The sequence below is a fragment of the Zymoseptoria tritici genome, chromosome 3 (genome assembly GCF_000219625.1).
Source record: "Zymoseptoria tritici IPO323 chromosome 3, whole genome shotgun sequence".
Lineage (NCBI taxonomy): Eukaryota > Fungi > Ascomycota > Dothideomycetes > Mycosphaerellales > Mycosphaerellaceae > Zymoseptoria > Zymoseptoria tritici.
Window position 1 is genome coordinate 1,682,381 of NC_018216.1, and position 19,483 is coordinate 1,701,863.

Here is a 19,483-nt window from a genome sequence, read left to right on the forward strand (position 1 = left end):
GATTCGGAGGGTTTCGCGGTCGATATCGGCTGTGTGCTCGGTTTTGCATGACATCCCGAAGACAGTCCCGCGCCATGTGGAGACAAGACAGACAGGCATGGCCAGCGCGTGCAGATGGCATACTGTAGGAAGAGGCGTCCATTGACCGCGGGAGAGTACCATCTGATGTCTCTCCATTTTCGCGTGAATATTCGATCCCGCAGCAAATTGTGCATCATCGCTGCAGGTTTTGAATTTTGCGGAGGTGTGCAGATCGGAAGGAGGGGGAGCGGATCCACCTTTGCAACACGTGGATCCGGCAGAGGATCATCATGACTCTGTCCTTAGCTTCCAACTTCAACATCTCCCTTCTTCTTCTTCCTCTTCCTGACATTATTCCATACTGCTCTCTTGGATCGACTACTCCTCTTCCACTCTCCGACCAACAACTACATCTTCCACACACAAACAATCTTCGCACTACCAAGCACACCCAACCAGCGGACCCCACTGCGAGATCTACAAGCCTCAAAAACCACACACCATATCCTCCCACCACAACACCGCAAAAATGGCCAAAGTAAGCATTCCTCGTCCTCCAATGGCGTCGACATTGCCACCACCTTCCTGTCCACCCCTCAATCCCTAATCTCCCACTCCCTCCGACTTCTCCCTTCAACCCTCCCCCAATGACGTACTTAGCTCCCAACTAACTTCCAAACTAGGTCAAATACATCCTCCTCGACTGCGACAACACCCTCTGCCAATCCGAGCGCCTTGCCTTCGAAGCCTGCGCGGATCTGACCAATGAAATCATGGAAAAATACGGCCTCGACGCCCGCTACGACACCGACGCCCTGCTCGAGGATTTCGTCGGCAACAATTTCCGCAACATGCTCATCGGTCTCCAAAAGAAACACAACTTCTCCATGTCCGCGGAAGACGTGGACCAGTACGTCGACATGGAACTCGGCCGCGTGACGAAGAAGTTGAGCGAAAAGTGCGAGGAGTGTCCCGGCGTGACGGAGCAGTTGGAGTGGGCGAAGGCGCAGGGGTACCCGATGAGTGTGGTGAGCACGTCGGCGAAACCGAGAGTGGTGGCGAGTTTGAAGAGGACGAATTTGATGCGATTTTTCACCGACGAACACGTGTACTCTGCTGCGACCTCGCTCTCCCCGCCGTCGAGTAAACCCGACCCCGCCATCTACTTGCACGCCTGCAAAGAACTCGGCGTCAAGCCTGAGGAGGTGTTGACGGTTGAGGACTCCAAGTCCGGTGCCACGGCGGCGATGCGCGCGGGAATTCCGTGTATCGGGTATGTCGGGATTTACAAGCTGGAAGAGGGAGCGGAGAAGGAAAAGCAGATGGCCGAGACGTTGAAGGAGCAGACCAAGACGGCGACGACGATGTACAACTGGAAGGAGTTTCCTGAGTGTATCAAGGCGATTGAGGCGAAGTTGTAGTGGAGAGTGGTGAAGGCGGATGTTGATGGGGCATTATGATTTTATGTGTGAACGACACTTCTTAGCGAACTTGCGATGATACTACTGCCGCCGTCGTCTTTTCATGACGATTGAATGGAATGTTTCTGATCTTAACTATTATACATCGTCGGGCGTGGAGTGAAACCGCATTGCTCCACTGACGGAACAGTCTATTGCAAGAAAAGGTCTCCTGGTCGCATCCAGATGCCGCGAGTGGTCCTTGCATGCCAAACGCCCGCGTGTCTGTGGCGGAGGCAGATGTGTCGAACGACATCTAACTCGCGCCACTGAATCGTGGTGCTCTTTGAAATTCACCTAGCCACGTCTCAGTCTTCCACCTCACTGCTCTCGTCGCCTCCACGCGCATCGAACATGTACACATCCTCAAGATCTTCGTAGTCCTCATCATCCCCATCATCCTCATCGTCCTCATCATCCTCGTCATCCTCGTCATCATCCATGTCCTCATCATCCGAATCTCCGCCGGCCCGACCGCTGTTGCTCGACTCCTCATCACTTTCGTCCTCTTCCCCTCCATCGTCGTCTTCTCCGCCGTCCTCAACATCGATCTCCTCATCACCGAACTCCAGCAAACTCGCTTCGGCCGCCCATCGGTTTGTCAAGACTTTTCTCTCCGTGTTTGCCACGCCGATTCTCCACAGCTTTCTCCTGGCCTTCATCTCCATTCGCGCCCGTCGAACATCCGCGTGACGGGTCCGGATACCCTCGAGCATCATGTCTGCTGCTTTGAAATCCCTCGTTGCCAGATCCAATTGTCTCGCGACGGAGTACCGACCACGGAAGGAGCGTGGGTCATGGGCGGCGACGGCGGCGGCGGCGGCAACGGCTCGAGAACGGGCGAACCACCTGTAGGAGCGGGTGGGGGGTGTAGACAAGGTGGCCGGAGTGGTAGTGGAAGAAGTGGGTACAGAGCAAGGTTTCCAGGTAAGGACTTCGACGCGGTAGTCGAGGGTAGTCAAACCTTTGTAAGGATTATAGTCGCGCTCGTCAATATCAGCTGGGCCGGTCCAGTGAGAGACAGCTGGTGAACAGGTCGGATCGATTGTGAGCTGGGTCATAGGCGAGGAAGGGGGTTCTGAAGAACGGTGGCGGGGCGTCGAGCGTATCGTGAGCAGTTCGTCGACGATTATCTTCAGATCGTTCTTGTTCCGGTCCAGTGTCTCGAGTTCGAGGGTAAAGATCTCCAGGTCAGCGCAATAATGGGCGTCAAGCAAACGCTGCAACCATTGCGTCTTGAATCGTAGCGGAGCGCTGTCCTCCCAGTTCCACCAATCAGTGTGTTTGATGACGATGCGCAGAGAGCGAGGACTAATGGCGCAGAGCATGTCAGGGATTACTCCGCCGTCTTTCGAGAACGTCTCATTTTCCCCGACGTACATCTGGGTGTGCAAGACGACGGTGTCGATGCGTTGGAAGACCTCGGGTGACGCAGCGCGCCTGCTCAGCGAGAATGAGAGCCCATGTGGCTTCCGCGGTGGTCCACGCCGCGGGTGGAAGTAGAATAGCACAGTGAAGTTCTTGAAAGGCAGCGCATTTGACTCGAGATAAGCCCGACGGCAGGTGAGAAGGAGGTTGGTGTGCACGATCAGGGGCGCAGTGTTACCGGGTCGACACCAAAAGTCGGTCGTCTTGTAGGCCCTGGAGGTGTCTTCTTCCTGAGCAGTGGCATACTCGAAGATGATGTCGCGAAGCTCTTTTGGGAGGACGGAGTAAAGCGGCGACTGATTTTGCTGGTGGCACTTGTGCAAGTTGGCGGAGAGTGAAGTGCTCATGCAGAGCTTGCGCATGCATGTTCGTTCGATGCGCTCGGTGATGGACTCTTGTGCGCTCTGCGCAAGAATGATCTGGTCCACGATGTCCGCCATGGTGAAAGGTGTGCTATGATGAAGGTGGCAGTGAGAATATGAAGTCTCGCTGTTACAAGTCGATGGTGACTGTAGCTAGTGAAGACCACGGATATTTGCTCGCTGCCTCACGTTGTCCTGTGCGTCAGACGTCGTGTTTTGCAACCTGAGTTTTGCTCCGCTTAGCAGTGCGCGGGGGTATGGTGCGCTGTTTGTATTCGTGCTGTATCTGATGTGACCGAGCGTGGTGCGCGATGCTGCCTCCAGTGACTCCGCGTTTGTTCGTGATCAGCGGTCTTGTTGTAGTTGGTGAAGTTTGTTATGGGTGAAGATGCTGAAGTAGCTCCAAGCTGCGTTTGTCAATGCTTGATTGGAAAAGATATTGAAGGAGAGATGACGGTGATGATGCGCCGAGCTCACGATCGATTAATTCCGGTAGGAGATTGAAGTACACCTATCTCTGGGTCAAGCCAGCGACAGCCGGGTACTCGACGATGAGCTGCCGAATGTCTTCCGTCACCTCACGTGGGAGTGTGACTCGTTGTTGCTTCGTCGCCGAATCTAGATAAGATTCGCTGATTTTGGCCAGCTTGGGAGAAGGCGCAGTGCCTTTACCAAGAGAAGAAGATAGCTCCCCGTGGAGTACGGTCAATTGTGTTTATCGTGTGCGATCCTTGCTGGCCCAAACGCCGTGCATTGTAGTTTCCAGGGTTCCTTGAACGAAAGTGAGTGTTTGGATGATGATGAAGTGGAAGAGAAAGCAAGTCATCTCGCAAACAAAGGCAGCAGTTGCTGAGTCAGTTTTCCGCTTGACAGCATTAGGCAGCTGCGACATGTGACGATGCTTCGACCCACTGAGTAGTGAAAGACATGTACTTTTGGTCTACAGTCTACTCTTCGTCTTCTTCGGCTTGTAAGGAGTAATCCTACACAGCCGTGAGCCAGCGTCTTCAAAGTCCACCACATGCACCCTCGTAAAGAAGACACCGCTCACCTCTTCCGTCCAAAGCTGTTCGGCTCCTTCGGCTTGTTGTCCAGAATCTTCTCAATCTCCTCCATGATCTCTGGCGTCAACTTGGGCAGCAGCTTGAGTGCCTTGCAGTTATCCTCAATCTGAGAGACCTTCGTGGCACCCAAGATCACTGTGCTGACGTTCGGGTTTTTTGCCGCCCACGCGAGCGACAGCTGGGCTACGTTGGCGTCCAGCTTCTCCGCCACTTCGGTCAGCTTGCGGACCTTGGCGATCTTGGCTTGGCCCTCGGGAGACTGCAGCGACTTGACGGTATCTTCGAAGAAGGCCTTGTTGGTAGCGAAGCGGGAGTCCTCAGGAATTCCGTCATTGTACTTTCCGGTCAGGAGGCCGGAAGCAAGCGGCGACCAGATGGTGGTTCCGTACTGGAATTGTTCGTACAAAGGAGCGAACTCGACCTCGAAACGCTCGCGGTGGAAAGCTAAGACATTGATCAGTATGCATAGGAGCGGTATATGGCGCTTTAAGTACCGTTATATTGAGGCTGCTCGGCAATGGGTGCGATGAGGTTGTAGCGCTCAGCGATCTGGGTTGCCTCTTGGATCTGCACGGCGCTCCACTCCGATGTGCCCCAGTAGTATGCCTAGAACAATGCGTCAGTTGATGAAAAGCCTTCTGATCGCTATTCATCGGGAGCTTACAAGGTTGAGGTTGCGGATGACCTGTGTGAAGCCCTCGACAATCTCCTTCATGGGAGTGCCCTACAAAGCATCAGTCTCCGATCCAAGACTCATGGTGTCTCAAGATGTTCCACTCACAACATCCGGACGATGAGCCAACACGATGTCGACATATGGCTGCTGAAGTCTCCTCAGGCAGTCCTTGAGGCCCTCAACCACGTGCTTGCGGCTGAGACCACGAGTGTTTGGCTCCTTGCGTCCTGTGCTCTCATGTCAACTTCGAGCTCTTTTATACCTCACGTCCCTCTCCACGATGTTGTGCGTACCAGTGCCAAAGAACACCTTGGTGCTCAGAACGTATTCATCCCTCGGCCAGTTCAACTCTTTCAGGGCTTGACCCATGTGGATCTCACACTCTCCATTGGCGTACACCTCGGCGGTGTCGAAGAAGTTGATTCCGTGGTCCTGCAAAGGAAGCACCCTGTCAGCCGGGTTTCTCACTGCGTCGCCATCCACATTGGACACAAAGTCGAGCTTACCCAAGCAGCTTGCATGCACTCCTTGACATCGTTGCCCTTCTGGGTACCTCCGTACGTGAGCCAGCCTCCGAGGGAGAAGACGGAGACTTTGAGACCGGAGGGGCCCAAGTGGCGGAACTAGAGTGTGCTGTCAGCTTGCTGTTGCACTCATCACCCGGATTGTCACGGATGTACATACCTCCATGTCCTTGGGGTCGAACTTGCTTTGGACGGAGAGCTCAGACATTATGATTGTGGTCTGTGGTGCGTGAGGGAATTGTGTAGGTGAGAAAGTGGTAGATGAGAGTAAGAGGAAGAAACTGTAGCATTGGATAAATATGCGGTCACAAATCCACGTGGGTTTAACGTGCTAAGTCCGACCACCTTCCCGATTTGGACGGACTAACGTCATGGGCGGTATTTCATTGCGGGGGCAATCCGGGATGTGGAGGAGGCATGGAGTTGTCATGTCTTTGATACTATGCCTCAAGTCTTCATATCCTGCGGAGGAGCGCAGAGAAGACAAGGAGACGACTCGATTCAGCCACGTGGATCAACGGAATCATAACACCACCGACATTCTGCGTCTGATTTGCGATTCTTACATGCTGTCATCCATCACCTATCCATCGCCATGCATACCTAGAAGCAGCATCCTCCAGACCATCGTTCGTACCCAGACGCCACCAACGCCTCGCTTGAAACAAACATATTCGTCACATGATACCCAACGCGGAGTAAACTCAATGATCCTCAATCCTCACACTTCCATCACACAAGAACGGAAACGTGTTGCGGAACCGACTTCCCAAACTCCAATTCCTCAAATCTCTCAAGTGCTCCATGAAAGCCGGGTTGATACTCAACGTCGCCTCTCCTTCTTCAAGACCACCAGCTCCATCTCCAGCCTGATCAGCCGGCCTCCCAGTCGGCGAGGAAGATGACGTTGATCGGCGCGCATTTTCACCCGACATGCGTCTAGAAGCGCGAGGTCGACCAGGCGTACGCGTCAAAACAGTCTCGTCTCCGTGCGGCCAGTTGAGCGACAAAGTGCAGGTGTACGGCACAAAGAAATCTGTAAAGTCGACCGGAGAGGTGGGATGTGAGAGATGGCGTCGCATATGCGGCCAAGGTAAATAGTCCACAAATGCCGCATGTTTTCTGCCCACCTGCTCCTCCACACACCTGGCCCACTCCGGCAGGGCGTCCCAGCTCTCGCGATCACCGCATATCTGCCAACGACTGACGACGAACATGACGTACAGCACGGCGATGCGTTCGGGCAAGCGTGCCACGTCAGGAAATTTCGAGAGGACGTCGATGAGCATGGATGTGATCGGCTGGTCGGACTGGAGGCTTGTGAAATCGTGGGTTGCAGAGAAGAGAACCCCGGGCGGACCAGCGGCGGAGGGAAGGGTGGCGCCGGAATGGATACGTTGGCGCCGTTTGTGGGCGAAGTCGAGGAGGAGGGAGTCGAGTGGGCAGGTTGGTGGCCCGTTGAGGGGAAAGCGGGCGTGGATCGGAGGATGAAGGTCGGTCTGAGGGGACGGGTACGGCTGGGCATTGTGAGGGGAATGGGATGGTTGGTGCTGTTGTTGCTGTTGGGTAGAGGACTCGAGGAGGAAGTTCAAGTTGTGGCGTTCTCCATTGGCGGGTTCGTAGGGTGAGTGGGAGGAGGGCGTAGGACGTTGTTGCAGCGTGTCGTAGTCGTTTTCGCTGGGAGTGGGATAATGAGGATTATTGCTGGCGTGAGACGCGCTTTGTGACCATGTCCGGATCGCAGCCTCTTCGTTGGCGTATGGAGAAACTGGTGCTGCAGATGCTGGTGCAGAGGTCGGGCTGTGATTGGAATGCGGCGAGCGCAGGTCGGGGTGGAGATGTTGCGACTGATGGTGCTGCTGCTGCTGCTGCTGCTGTTGAGGCGGTTGCTGCGGTCCTTGCTGATGTTGTAGCTGTTGCTGCTGCTGTCCATACGCTGGCGCACCCACAGCCTCATGAACCGGCGGAAGCGGACTCCGCAAATCCCCCAACCCACCACTCGACCCTCCCACAATCCCCGCCACGGCTCCCAGCCGTCTCCTCAACTCCTCACACTCCCTCCTGGCCTCATCCCTCTCCCTCACAACTTTCATCAATTCCTGGTATGGCTGCTGAGCTTCCAACTCCCGTATCCGTCCCTCCAATCCCTCAATCGTATTCTTCGTCCTCTCCCTTATCGCCCTTTGCGCCTCGCGATCATTGGCTCTCTTCTTCGCCAACTGATCGGGTGTCAAGTTGGCAACTCCTCGACTTCCCGGCTCGCCCGTGGCCCGACGTTTTCGGTTCGCCGAGGCATTTTGAGTCGGGGAGTGGGTGCTGCTTGTGAGTGCGGCGGCGGCGGTCGCGGCGTAGATCGTGGGAGAGGGAGCAGGGTAGGGCGCGTAGGTGGGCTGATGAGGAGCGGAGGTGGAAGGCGGGGGAGGAGGCTCGTTCATCGTTGTTGTGGACGAGCTGGGGTCATCTATGAGTCGCGTCGAGGGATGGGTCAGAGTGTTTGCGAGTAATGTGCAGGATTGGATGTTTGGGGGCCGAAGATCTGCCCCCCACTCACTGGCACGTGGTAGGCGGAACAGAGTGGAGACGGATTCTTATTCCGAGCGCATTCATGTACAGAGATACCACAACCATCTCACCTCCGACTTTCCTTCCTTCCCTCAGCAACGCAGAAAGAGTACAAACAAACAAGTGTTCTCCTTTACCGTATCTTATCGACGCCGACACTTCCCTTATCCCCTCTTCTGTCCCTTGCATACAGCCTGCTTGTAGTTCCTTAAATCTATATTATACGGATCGTTGCGGTGTTCGTAGGGCGAATCCTATATACGGCTACACCGTTAGTATTAAAATATCCTCTTCGACCGTAAGGTACTTACGCTAGCGTACAGGAATAGATAGCTACCTCTAAAATCGTAGATAGCAGGTAGGCGGCTAAGGTCTTTATAGCTCTAGAAGAGTAATTATTATTAGTATAGGTATAGGTAAGTGCAATTCGAAGACGGGTAGGTAAAGGTAAGCAAGGTTAACGTACGCTAGAGGCGAAGACGGTCGAAACTATAGAGAGGATAAGAATAGAGACCTAAGAGATCTACATAGTGTTCGTCGTGTTCGTTGTATTTTATCTTAGTTATACGATTGTTTAGTTGTATGTTTGTTTGCAGAAAGAAATAGTTAGAAGTAGAGATAGAAGAGGTATTTATATCCGCTAGTTATTCCGGATAGCTCTATTTCGACCGGCAACCTCGCTAAGAGAGCTCTCGATTATAAGTGTAGTATATAAGGACTAATCCGGCTAGTCGCAACTCGCGGGTCCTAGGAGCAAGTATCGCAGAAGATCTTAGCATCGTATTAGAGCATTATAATCGTTTGGGAAATAGCGGTAAATAGCTCGATCTAGGGTTCGTCGTTTATCTAGCGGAACAAGGCATTATATTCTAATAGAGATACTATAATTAGCTTAATTTAACTTTCTTGCTTAAGTGTTACCTTACTAAGGCAGGTCGTCGTTATAATTAGTCGATTACGGCGCCGCGCCGTAAATAGACTATAGTAGAAGAACTTATAGAACCCTCGAAGTAGATAATAACTATAGCGAGCTAGGAGATCTATATAGTTCTTGCGGTCCCTTATCTTAATAGCGCTTCCTTCTTACCGTTTTCTAAGGGGTAAGGGACTATAGCTTAAGGAGAACAGGGAAGAAGTAGCTAGATCCTTCGGAGCATAGCACTAACATGCTTAAGCTAATATAACTTTCTAATAGAGCAGACAACTGCCGACATATGTTCGGACAGGGGTTTACACTTTGTTAGCATTTGCGCTACTTCCTATGCTAAAACTGCAGAAAAACACCCCGATTACTAGCAAAGCCAAATTATTAAAGAGTAGGAGTCGGAAATACCGAATTGCTCAGAGACCAACGCAACTCTCCAGCTCCGCAAGCCCATCATCCATTAGCGACGTCGCCGCGTTCGTACCCACATTCTTCCAAAATCGTCGAACAACCTCGCAAAGTTCTCTCCATCACGTTTGCGAGACGAGCAGAAAGATCAAATCTTATCCGGGTAAGGTTCTTCCTTCTGGTTAAGGCAGAGTGCTTGGTGGATGTTCCTCTTGGCGTCCAAGTGGCATGGCTTGCCGTGCACCGAGCATGGCGAGTCCTTTGAACCGTTAGCGAAGTGCACATGCGTCGCACTGAACTATCATGTTAACATACTTTAGCGCAGGGCACAAAGATGGCCCAGCCGTGGATGTCATATCCGTAGAGGCAATCGCCGGACTTCTCTCCGGGAGGATCGCTTGTGAAATTCACGCCGCATACCTGGATATAGTTTTAGTAAACGAGATGTGAATAAGGATGAAAGAGTGGGACGTACGCCGTCGGCAAAGGCAGTCGAGGCGATGGAGAGGAGAACGAAGGCGAGCTGGGAGATCTGCATGATTGTCTTGTCGTTGGGGTGTTCCTTTTCCTTTAATGGAGCCTTGTCGTTTCGCAGTGTTGAAAAGGAACTGGAGGAAAGGATGAGTCGACGGGTGCCCGAACGAGTCCATGATCGTATCAGACTGGAGTCCAGACTTGGTTCTGTATGCAGGCATTGCGCTTACTTGTTGGAAAGCCAATCGATGCCCTCTCTCGGCAGGTATCAACGGGTCCTCGAAGTCGAGCTTACATTGACCTGGACCTCCAGGACTCGTCCTAGAGGCGGGTTTGTATCAGGAGAATTCCGGCGAGGCGATCTGCTTCGGTCAGGAGTAGGAGCGGAGGACTTGTTTGATTCTTAAGGCCGAGTACGTCTGGACCTCGATGGAGGAATGGAGTTCGTAGGTTTGGAGGCACCACTGGGTTTCTTATCTTTTGCAGTGAGCTTGCTGTGGAGTGTTTTTCCAAGATAGGGTTGAAGAGGTTGGTATTTGTACGTCGTGAATCCTTGGCTTCATGCTTCTGTATCGATGAATAGTTGATTGATCGAATTCCGAGGTGGACGGTCCATCCCACGGATGCTGCTGCTGAAAGTAATCTTACTGCTCCTTTTGCTTGCCATCTCTCATGATCGCAGCCAACTTGCTCTTCTCATCATCGTCGAGAAGTCTTCGTTCATCGGTCAAGGCACACTAAAATTCTCTGCAGAGTTTTCGTACGACCTCTGCGGCACAATCATCCGGCCGGTGAGTGCTGGGTCTGCCTTCCTTATGGCCGTGGTCCTCACCGCCGAGCAACTTCGGGCGCCCGAGCGGTCTTCATTCCCGACTGCCATCTGGATGCGAGAGGTGCTTCAATCAGGAGGAACGATAAGAACTCTCCCGGGCGAGGTCTGAAAAAGAGATGAGAGCAGTGTGGTGTAAAACAGTCGATCGACAAAGCGGTTTCTTCGACTCCTTAGCATACTGTTTGCATTTCGTCTGGTTCTGTTTCTTTCATCTCAAAACGCCTGCGAACGCCGCGCCATAGCGCTCAGCTGATATCCCACGCTTTTCTTCTCCTTCCGCCTCCCTACGTTTCCCAATCTATTCCCTTCTCCCTTGCTCAAATCTTCACATCCATGTCCCAATACCACTCAAGGAAAAAATCCACCAACCAATCCTCCAATATCACCCGCATCTTCCGGGTAGACCCAAAACGCCAACGCAATTACAATATACAATCCCAAACACATACATCCCTCGAGATAGTTGCTCTTGCCGTCCTGAATGAGGTAATTCACCACCAGCACACTCAAGAAGAACACCACCGTCTCGAATCCCTTGAAGTGCAACGTCATCTCCTGACCCATCGCCCAGCCGAGGATGACGAGGAATGGGGTGACGAAGAGGGCGATTTGCATGGAAGATCCGATGGCCACGCCGATCGCCAGGTCCATCTTGTCCTTGTAGGCGACCACGACTGCGGTGACGTGTTCGGCGGCGTTGCCGACGATGGGGAGGAGGATCAGACCGATGAATGTCTTGGATACGCCGGAAGAGGCGACGATGGAGTCGATTGAGCCAACGAGGTATTCCGCGCACACCGCGACGAGGATCGTGACGAGGACCAGGGCAATGCCCGCCGCAACAGGGCCGAGGATTTCCGGCTCGGAACCCTCGCCGTCCTCGCCGTCTTGAGCCTCAGCATCGAAGAGCGAAGCGTGGGTCTTGAGCTGGAAGACGAGGTAGAGGATGTACAGCACCAGCATGATGATGGCGGTGCCGCGGGAGAGGACGAGGATGTTCTCGACAGAGTCGGCCTTGGACTTGGAGAGCGCGGCATACATGGTCGCGGGGATGATGAGGCAGGTCGCGGCCACGGCCATGAGGGAGGACATGGTGGAGGCGACGGTTTCGTTGAAGGAGGATTCCGTGCGGCGTACTCCTGACGCGATGAAGCAGCAGCCCAGCACGAGAAGGATGTTGGAGAGGATGGAGCCGAGCATGCTGGCTTGGACGATGCGGATTTCACCCTTTTGGAGGGCCACGATGGAGACCTTGGGTTGTTTTGTTAGCGCCGTGTCGTAGGTTTATGGTTTATCATCCGTCGAAACTCACAATCAACTCGACCGCATTTCCAAACGTCGCATTCATCAACCCTCCAATCGTCTGTCCCAGCTTCACACTCAACTCCTCCGTCGCGAAGCTCAACAACGCCGCCAACGGCACAATGGCCAAGAAGTTGACCACGAAAATCGCCGTCGGGTTGCTGTCCATCGCACCGAGCACAATTCCCGCCGGCACGAATACCAGGAAGACGTTGACGTAGTTGCTCGCCAGCGTCAACCAGGTCAGGCGCACAAAGTTGGCCGGCATGCGCACATACCACCGACTGTCCTCGGACATCTGCTTGCTCTTTGCTTTGACTGTATGCGCTGCGTCGGAGGCGCTGGAGAGGAGAGGGGTGTGCTCGGAGGTGCCACCGGTTGCGCGACCATTGGGAGCCATGTTGTCGTTGTCGGTGTTGTTGGAGGTGGAGCCGCTACGGGCGTGTTTGGAGAATTCGCGTTTGATGCTGTCTGTTTGGATTCAAGATGGTCGCATCAGTAAGGTGGAGGTGAGGAGGTAGGTCAGGTGAGGTAGGAAGATGCTCGATCGACGACGATCTTCGGAGAAGAAAGAACAAAGACACGGATGGCTGATAGCGTGGTCGTGACGCCGTACGATGCGGCTCGCGCCAGTGTACAAATAAGTTTGCGCGAAGGCGGCGACGGGCTGAGGCAATGGACTATTGATGCCAAGGCTTCGTCCGTATGTGGCGCTTGCACAGATCGTGTCTTGGGAAGTGTGATGAGATGGGAGATGAAGGGTTGGCTAGTCGGGGAATGTGAGGCGCCAAGGTGCACAGCCAGGCGGGACAAGGAGGAGGTGATATGAGGAGGACAGGATGGGAAAAGGACGGCGGAACTCACTCATGGTGACCAGGGGGGAGGTGTAGGTAAGCTTGTAGTTGGATGAAGGAGGAGGAATGGGCGTGGCACTTGGGCACAAAGCAGAACAAGGCCCGGGTCTCGAAGGGCTTGGTCGAGCTTGGGTGGTTTCGGTCGAATCGTACCGGCGTGTCGAGTGGTACAGCAGGACACAGGAGGTTTCGGTGATGCGTCGAAGCTGTGGAAGCGAGTGAGATGGGAAAGACTCCGGACGGGGGAGGGGTCGGGGTCAAGGTGAGAAAGGCGCAGCGCAGCCAAGAGGACGTTCGTTGTGCCAGCGAAAGAAAAACCTGGCTTTGCCTGACACGAGACCAAACAAACGTGCAGCCTCTCAGCGACGACCAGTGACGATGCACGTGGGATTTAGGGTTGACATAATGACGATCGTGGAGCACGGGAGCTCGTGTCCGCGGACCGGAAGCTAGGAGCGCACTCCTCTTTTGCACAGCCTCAATCCGCGAGACGCTGCCAAGATGCTGCCAAGCACGGTTAAATGAGCTAGATCGTTTCCGATCTATGGATGGAAGTGATCCCGACGGGAATAGTCCGATGCAAGAACCCGATGCAATGTCAAAGGAGGAGATGCTGTGCGGGACGCAGGAGGCATGATGGAGCAGACAGTGAGGTGCCACGGTAGTGTCTACACATTCGTTCGATTGGTATAGATGGGTGTATTGGGCATTTCTCCAGCGGTTAATGCTTCATCGCATCAACCATCTCATTCAAGCATCAAGCATCGTTCCAAGCAAACAAGCAATCATACCAAATCGTCCTTCCCAAACCCATCATATCAGTCATCCATCCCGTATCCATTCCAATCCCTCAGCGCCGGTCCAAACAGCATCCAGTCCCAAGTCTGTATCCAAGCCCAAGTACGCCATTCCCATCAACTCATTGCCCACCCTCAATCCCCCTCTCCGCTCCACTCGGCAACACCACCCGCCGGCTTCCAGCTCCATAAACCAACTCCATCATCTTCCTCTTCTGCGCATCCCGACTCGACTTCAATTCCTGATACGTCCCATCCAAACCCCGAATCTGATCGTCCACAGACAAGGTACTCGAATTGCTCGCCCTTACCATGGGACTCACCAATCTCCTGCGCAGAATTTCCAGGTTGCTCTTCAACTGGAGCAAGCGTTGATTGTGGTTTACAAGCACGTGCTTGTTGCTAACGGTTCGATCCCGAACGGAATGCAGGAGCTCCTTGTTCTTCTCGTATTTGCGCAGTTTCGATGCATTGACGCCGATGACTTTCGTCCACAGTGAGGAAAGGAAGTCGTTTTCCATCCTCTCCTGAGCGTCTTGTTCGCGGATGACGGTGCGTTGGAGGTTGAGGAATTGCTTGTCGATCGCTTCGAAGAGTTGGAACAGTTGGATGGAGTAGGCGAGTTCGTTGTTGATGCTTTCTTCTAGCACGCCCAGGAACTCGTGAAAGGTGCGCTCGAGCGTCGCCTTGGTGCGTTGTTGGTAGGTCTGTCCCAACAAGGTCTGTGCGAGAGGAGAGTCGGAGAGTAGGCCGATGCGGGTTAAAGCTGTGTGCGCATTGGACCAGACGGAGCCGATTGTGGAGGGTGGTTCGGATGAGATGGAGGTCAGTTCGCGCTGAGCCCATTCCATGACGAGGAGGATGGAATCGACATCCGCGTCCACTCCTGCGAAGAAGCGGGTGAGTTCGATGGCGAGGGTTTTCAAGCTGTCGGAGAGGTCGTCGAGTTGATGGACGATGAGAGGCGCAGAAGTCATGTTTGTGCTGCGGACAGACTCGCCGAGATCCCAGACTGCAACGCCAGTTTCTTGTAATTGCTCAATCTGCGCGTGGCCGTGCTCCGAGTAGTAGATGACCGGCTCGAAGGATTTTGCGAGGCCGGCGACTTTGACTAGGTCGGGCATGGGGCCATTTTGGGGAGTGGAGATGAGGGAAGTAACTGTCCAGTAGAGGAAAAGAGTGGAGAGGACGTAGAAGAGAGTATTGTAGGAGGATTTCGTAACATGATGTGTTGCGCGCCGGATGCTGTGGACCATAGCTTCAATGGGCTCCGTTCGTTGGACCACATCTAGTGATGTTGAGAACCTGATGTCTTCGCTGTATCAGTATTACTCCTCTCAAGGTAGGAGACACGCGCCTTCACTCACAGTTGTTCTGCGTCGGCGTGCGCGCAGTCGGCGACTCGAGCTCCTCATCAACATCGTCCTCCTCTCTTAGTGTACTTGCACCTTCTTGTTCGTCAACATTTCCCTCACATTCGACCACGGGCTCCGGACTCGTCCTAGGACTCTGTCCCTTGATCGGCGACTCCGGCAAGGGAATGCGCCTGGCCTTCCTCAAATCTCCATCGCCCTCCTCATCCGCGCTGTGATATACCGGACTGCAATCTTTACTCCCATACGCCATCCCTCTTGGCTCCAACGTCTGATGATTTTGAAACCAGCCACTTCCCGCTTTCCTCCACGCCGGCGGTGAATACGACCGCCTTGAACTTGCTTCGCTGTATTCGGAGGCGTGATTGCTGCGGAAGCCAGAATGTTGCGATGGCATGTCCGGGATCGTGGGCGAGAATTCGCGCGCTTCAAAGTCGTCCATTGAGGCGTTCAGGCTTGGATGCGAGTCGAGGTAGTGTTGGCGCGAGGTGGTCATGTTGGTGGGGAGGATCATGCGGTGGTGAAGTTGGTTTGCGCCGCCGAAAGTGGGGGCGCGGAGGGGAGGTCACTTGAGTTGGAGGAAGGGAGGAGCCGCGAGCGCGAGGTGTCGTAAATTGTGTCTTGCGTTCTGTGAGTGAGACCGGACGTTTGTTGGTCTTAGACTTTAGTGAAGTGTCTTGATTGATGCTTCGTTTAGTATCGATTGGAGATTGACGTCGCTGGCCTGTCTCTGGTCACACAGTGTCGCAATAGACGAATAGATCGAAAGACCAGGATGTCTTGCGCGTATGTCTTGGTGGAATGGATGCGAACTGGAGCTGCGCCGTGATCTCTGCAGAGTGATGTGGCTACGGTTGCTGATGCCTACCTTGCAAGGGGAGAGGTACTGAAGCGTGGAGAGAAAGAGGATTAGTTCTACCTCTCCGATTGTGCGCAGGTACGGAATCGGGCTGCGACAGAGGGGTCGTCTCCCAGCCTCCGACTATCTGGGACTCTACCAGACGTGAGACGTGAAGTGACCAGTGAAGTGTGGTGGAGGCTGGGGAGAAGTGGACTCGTCCCTCACGGTGCTGACTGCTGCCGGCACCTTGCTTGTCTCTCCGCCAATTGTTCCTCCCGGCTCCTCCCGTCCGCGCATTAGCGTGGTGGGGAGCTCCTGGATCGACCCGGCTTGCCTGGCCTCGTCATGAGAACACGTCAAATGGATTCTTGGTCTGGTCTACTGGTCTGCCGGTCGAGCGAATGGTCTGCATTTTGCAAAATGCGACAGTTGCGGCGCCATGGTCCGGCCTTTGAGCCACACTCCCAGCCCGAGGACTTCATTCGAACCGTGGATTGGAGTACCGGAAGGCGCACTTCGACCGTACGTCGCGAATCCGACTGAAAGAGAAACGAAGAGGACAGCCATCTGAACTGCGGTCGCCGAGCAGTCGGAATGCGGCTGCTGCTCGCAGTATGGAGACGAGGACGATGAACGAAGCACTCGACTCAGCTCCAAGGCGAGACGGCATCGTCCCAAGAGATACGAACATCAAGAAAACCTCCTCTGAAGCACGTACAAGTACAGAGAAATGACCTGTTCATTCCGATCTGGATCACCGCACGGGTTGGGAGACATCTGGATCTGGGGAATTCGTCGAAATGTGGTCATGTACGACCGCCATACATGAGACGGCAGTGCCAACCAAAATGTGTCGACACGGGCATGTGGGTATCTCTTCATTCCTCATTGTGCTAATGCCTATACACGTCCACTGCTGCTGGTTTGCGATTCCCGAAACCACCCAATCTACACAGTCCTTTCGACGACCATTTCGCATTACCTCGACACCAAGTCCGTGGTGGCGACGTCAATGCCCATCTGATACGCATAAGTGAAGATATCCTGCGACGTCAAGATCTGCGCAATTCGACCCGAGCAATCATCGACCTCGATGATGTCCGTTCCGTTCATCCTGACCTCATCTCCTTTGTTCTTCACACTAATAGCAACAACACATCAGCAGACATTCAATGACATCGGTCTTCATGGAGAGGTATGCACTCACGGTGTGTCGGCTGTCAGAGTCGAAAGCAGTGTCCACCTCGCGACCAACTTCTTCCCCTCTGGATCCGCAAAGATCAAGCTGTAGATGAAGCTCGCGCCGTCGCCCACGTCCAGCATCCACTTGAGCAACGCCTGAGAGTCGTGGACATCCACGCGTACCATGACGGTGGGCTCGTTGGGAATGTTCTGCTCGAGGCGATAGTCGGTGATCAAGCTGACGTTTGGGACCATTGTGCGGGACACGAGCTCATCCGAGTGGTCGCCTTGCCAGACCTTGATCCAGTTTTCCATGACTTCGCCGAGGGTGAGTCTTGGCCCGGACCATGATCCGCCGCACGTAGAGTCGTTGGACGACGCTCTGGACTGGAGTATCGGGGTTGATGATGCCACGAGGCTTTGCAACAGAACCAAGGCTAGAGTCTTGATCGACGGCATGATTGCTGCGTCGAGGGTCGAGTTATTGGGATGGGATGTCGTGTCTGTCCAGCATCGGTCAGTATTCCAAGTACGTTCTGCTTGTGAAGGCACGAACTGACGGAAGAAGTGGGTTTCTCTGGATCCGCTCGAAAATAGCACACAGTAGAGGACTTTGGATACTTCAACACTCGCTTCCTTCCTCCGCTTGTTATACTCGAGGCCAATCGTCCAACAGACGCCATGGTCGTACAAAATCGCCTTCGTTCGGACGCTCTAGTATCCATCGAGACAGCTAAGAGCCATATGTTCCGGCTTGGTAGCTTGGTGCGCCCCTCGGCCATGGAACAAGCAATGCCACATGTTCGATCTCAGGTCGTTGCCACGATGAGCAATGAGAGATCCCTTCACGGCCGCAATGGTGATGTTTAGAGGCCGAACCCTCCCCTGCTAGTGCCTCGCTTCTTCTTGGACACATGCATCGCCCGCCTGTACGCACCATCGACACATGGCGTTCTTCAGACACGTGGGCGTCCATCCGATCTGGCGGAAAATATGCAGTAAGATGAGTACTCGGAGAGATGGGACATGCTGTTTCGCTTTGCCGAGACCGCTAAGAGTAGCGAAGACCGGGGCATTGAGGTGCTCGTGTGGGAAATCCTGGACATGCCGACGCGGCCCCGAAGCACCTCCGCGGTGCATATCGTACCTGAATCCGCCGCGCGAGACATTGTACTCCACGAACCTGCCAGGCGAGCATTGCCCTTGATGGGTCGGCGGTCGTGAAAGGCCTGGGTGAGGGGTTTGCCCCGAAGCGGCTAGATATTACACGATGAGATGGCTTCGCTTCCACGCTCTTCGTCGCCAAACAATCTTGGCGGTCTACTGCGCATATGTTCGACGGAGGGTGCTGCTCGATCGAGAATGTTGCTCCGGTCGCCATCATTGCGGCGAGTGGCCGGATCGTGCCTCACTTGAGGGTCGTGGGAAGTTGTGCGAATGGTCGGCGAGGTCTTGCTGAAGCATTATATCTCGCCAAAGTGATCCAACGATACATACGACCACAGATAGATGAAAAATCGGCTTCCCGTCCGATCAGCCATTGATAACCATCTAATCGCTACACTAGTACTCAAGTTGGTGACAATTGGGGAATCCGTAGTGTTGTATGTTTTTGATTTTTGCCCTTCCTGCCTTTCCAGGCGAACTGCATCCTCGTTGTGTGTCTTGTGTTCACAAGTGAGGGAAAGGTCAGTTTTGTTCTCCAGACACAGATCTTCGGCCGCTGAAAAGTCGTGGAGGGATGCAGATTCACGACCGAGAGACGACAAGTGTGGCCTTGGCACTGTCTATTTCGACGTCAAGCGCTTGAAGATACTCCAGGCCTTGCGCATTTGGGGATCATCGACTTGCTCACTCGGCTTGAGAGGATGTGGCCTGGGTGTCAGCCTTGTCTCGATGGACAATGGCTTCCAAGGTCTGTCACTCGGTGTGGCTGCGGCCGGGCCGATTGCGTTCTTCTGCCGGCGAGGAGGAACTACCTCTCGCAGCGCGGCCTAGTGTTACGAGAGGTACCTGGGAAGTTGAAACAACCGTGTTGTAATCATGTCATTCCCCCTGGACAACGCTTTGCGCAGGAGCTTGAGGCCCTTTGGTACTGGACATTGAGCAAACAGAAGGGTCTGGTTCCTGCCCTTCAAGCGATCTTCAGGCTGGATCGAGCTGAATTCAATTCCTGCTCGCGGTTCGACTTTCGTTCGAAAGAGGTCTTCTCAGAACAGGCGTTGCCTGCATTTCTACATGTTGCCCTCGTCCACTGCATTGTATTGTTGTACCGTGGTCTTGAGGATGTCCAAGCTGCCCACCTCGTCTGTCGTGGAAAGGCACACCGTGGTCCTGTCTCTTACTCGCGTTCTGGGACCTCTCTGTAGGAGCGGAGGACCAGCAGATGTAAACCAGA

At 54.0% G+C, this 19,483-nt stretch overlaps 5 protein-coding genes across 5 annotated transcripts; 1 reads left to right on the forward strand and 4 right to left on the reverse strand.

The window, feature by feature from the left end:
• Positions 1–383: 383 nt before the first annotated feature.
• Positions 384–1,522, forward strand: MYCGRDRAFT_103718 (uncharacterized protein; the record flags this gene model as incomplete). The annotated part of the gene is made up of 2 exons (XM_003853785.1): positions 384–559; positions 705–1,522. The coding sequence occupies 2 exons, from the start codon at positions 551–553 to the stop codon at positions 1,440–1,442; spliced, it is 747 nt and encodes a 248-aa protein (XP_003853833.1).
• A 2,662-nt stretch (positions 1,523–4,184) lies between these two features.
• On the reverse strand, positions 4,185–5,777 carry MYCGRDRAFT_103719 (uncharacterized protein; the record flags this gene model as incomplete). Its single annotated transcript, XM_003854386.1, has 8 exons — positions 4,185–4,254; positions 4,323–4,779; positions 4,830–4,941; positions 5,000–5,059; positions 5,117–5,238; positions 5,305–5,443; positions 5,518–5,634; positions 5,696–5,777. The coding sequence occupies 8 exons, from the start codon at positions 5,741–5,743 to the stop codon at positions 4,212–4,214; spliced, it is 1,098 nt and encodes a 365-aa protein (XP_003854434.1).
• Positions 5,778–11,084: 5,307 nt separating this feature from the next.
• MYCGRDRAFT_37699 (uncharacterized protein) lies at positions 11,085–12,306 on the reverse strand (the record flags this gene model as incomplete). The annotated part of the gene is made up of 2 exons (XM_003854385.1): positions 11,085–11,987; positions 12,049–12,306. The coding sequence occupies 2 exons, from the start codon at positions 12,304–12,306 to the stop codon at positions 11,085–11,087; spliced, it is 1,161 nt and encodes a 386-aa protein (XP_003854433.1).
• Positions 12,307–13,689: 1,383 nt separating this feature from the next.
• On the reverse strand, positions 13,690–15,558 carry MYCGRDRAFT_69821 (uncharacterized protein; the record flags this gene model as incomplete). The annotated part of the gene is made up of 2 exons (XM_003854384.1): positions 13,690–15,001; positions 15,132–15,558. 2 exons carry the CDS (start codon positions 15,556–15,558, stop codon positions 13,812–13,814), a joined length of 1,617 nt encoding a protein of 538 aa, XP_003854432.1.
• Positions 15,559–16,881: 1,323 nt separating this feature from the next.
• MYCGRDRAFT_91702 (uncharacterized protein) lies at positions 16,882–17,544 on the reverse strand (the record flags this gene model as incomplete). Its single annotated transcript, XM_003854383.1, has 2 exons — positions 16,882–17,044; positions 17,111–17,544. The coding sequence occupies 2 exons, from the start codon at positions 17,542–17,544 to the stop codon at positions 16,882–16,884; spliced, it is 597 nt and encodes a 198-aa protein (XP_003854431.1).
• Between the last annotated feature and the right edge of the window lie 1,939 nt (positions 17,545–19,483).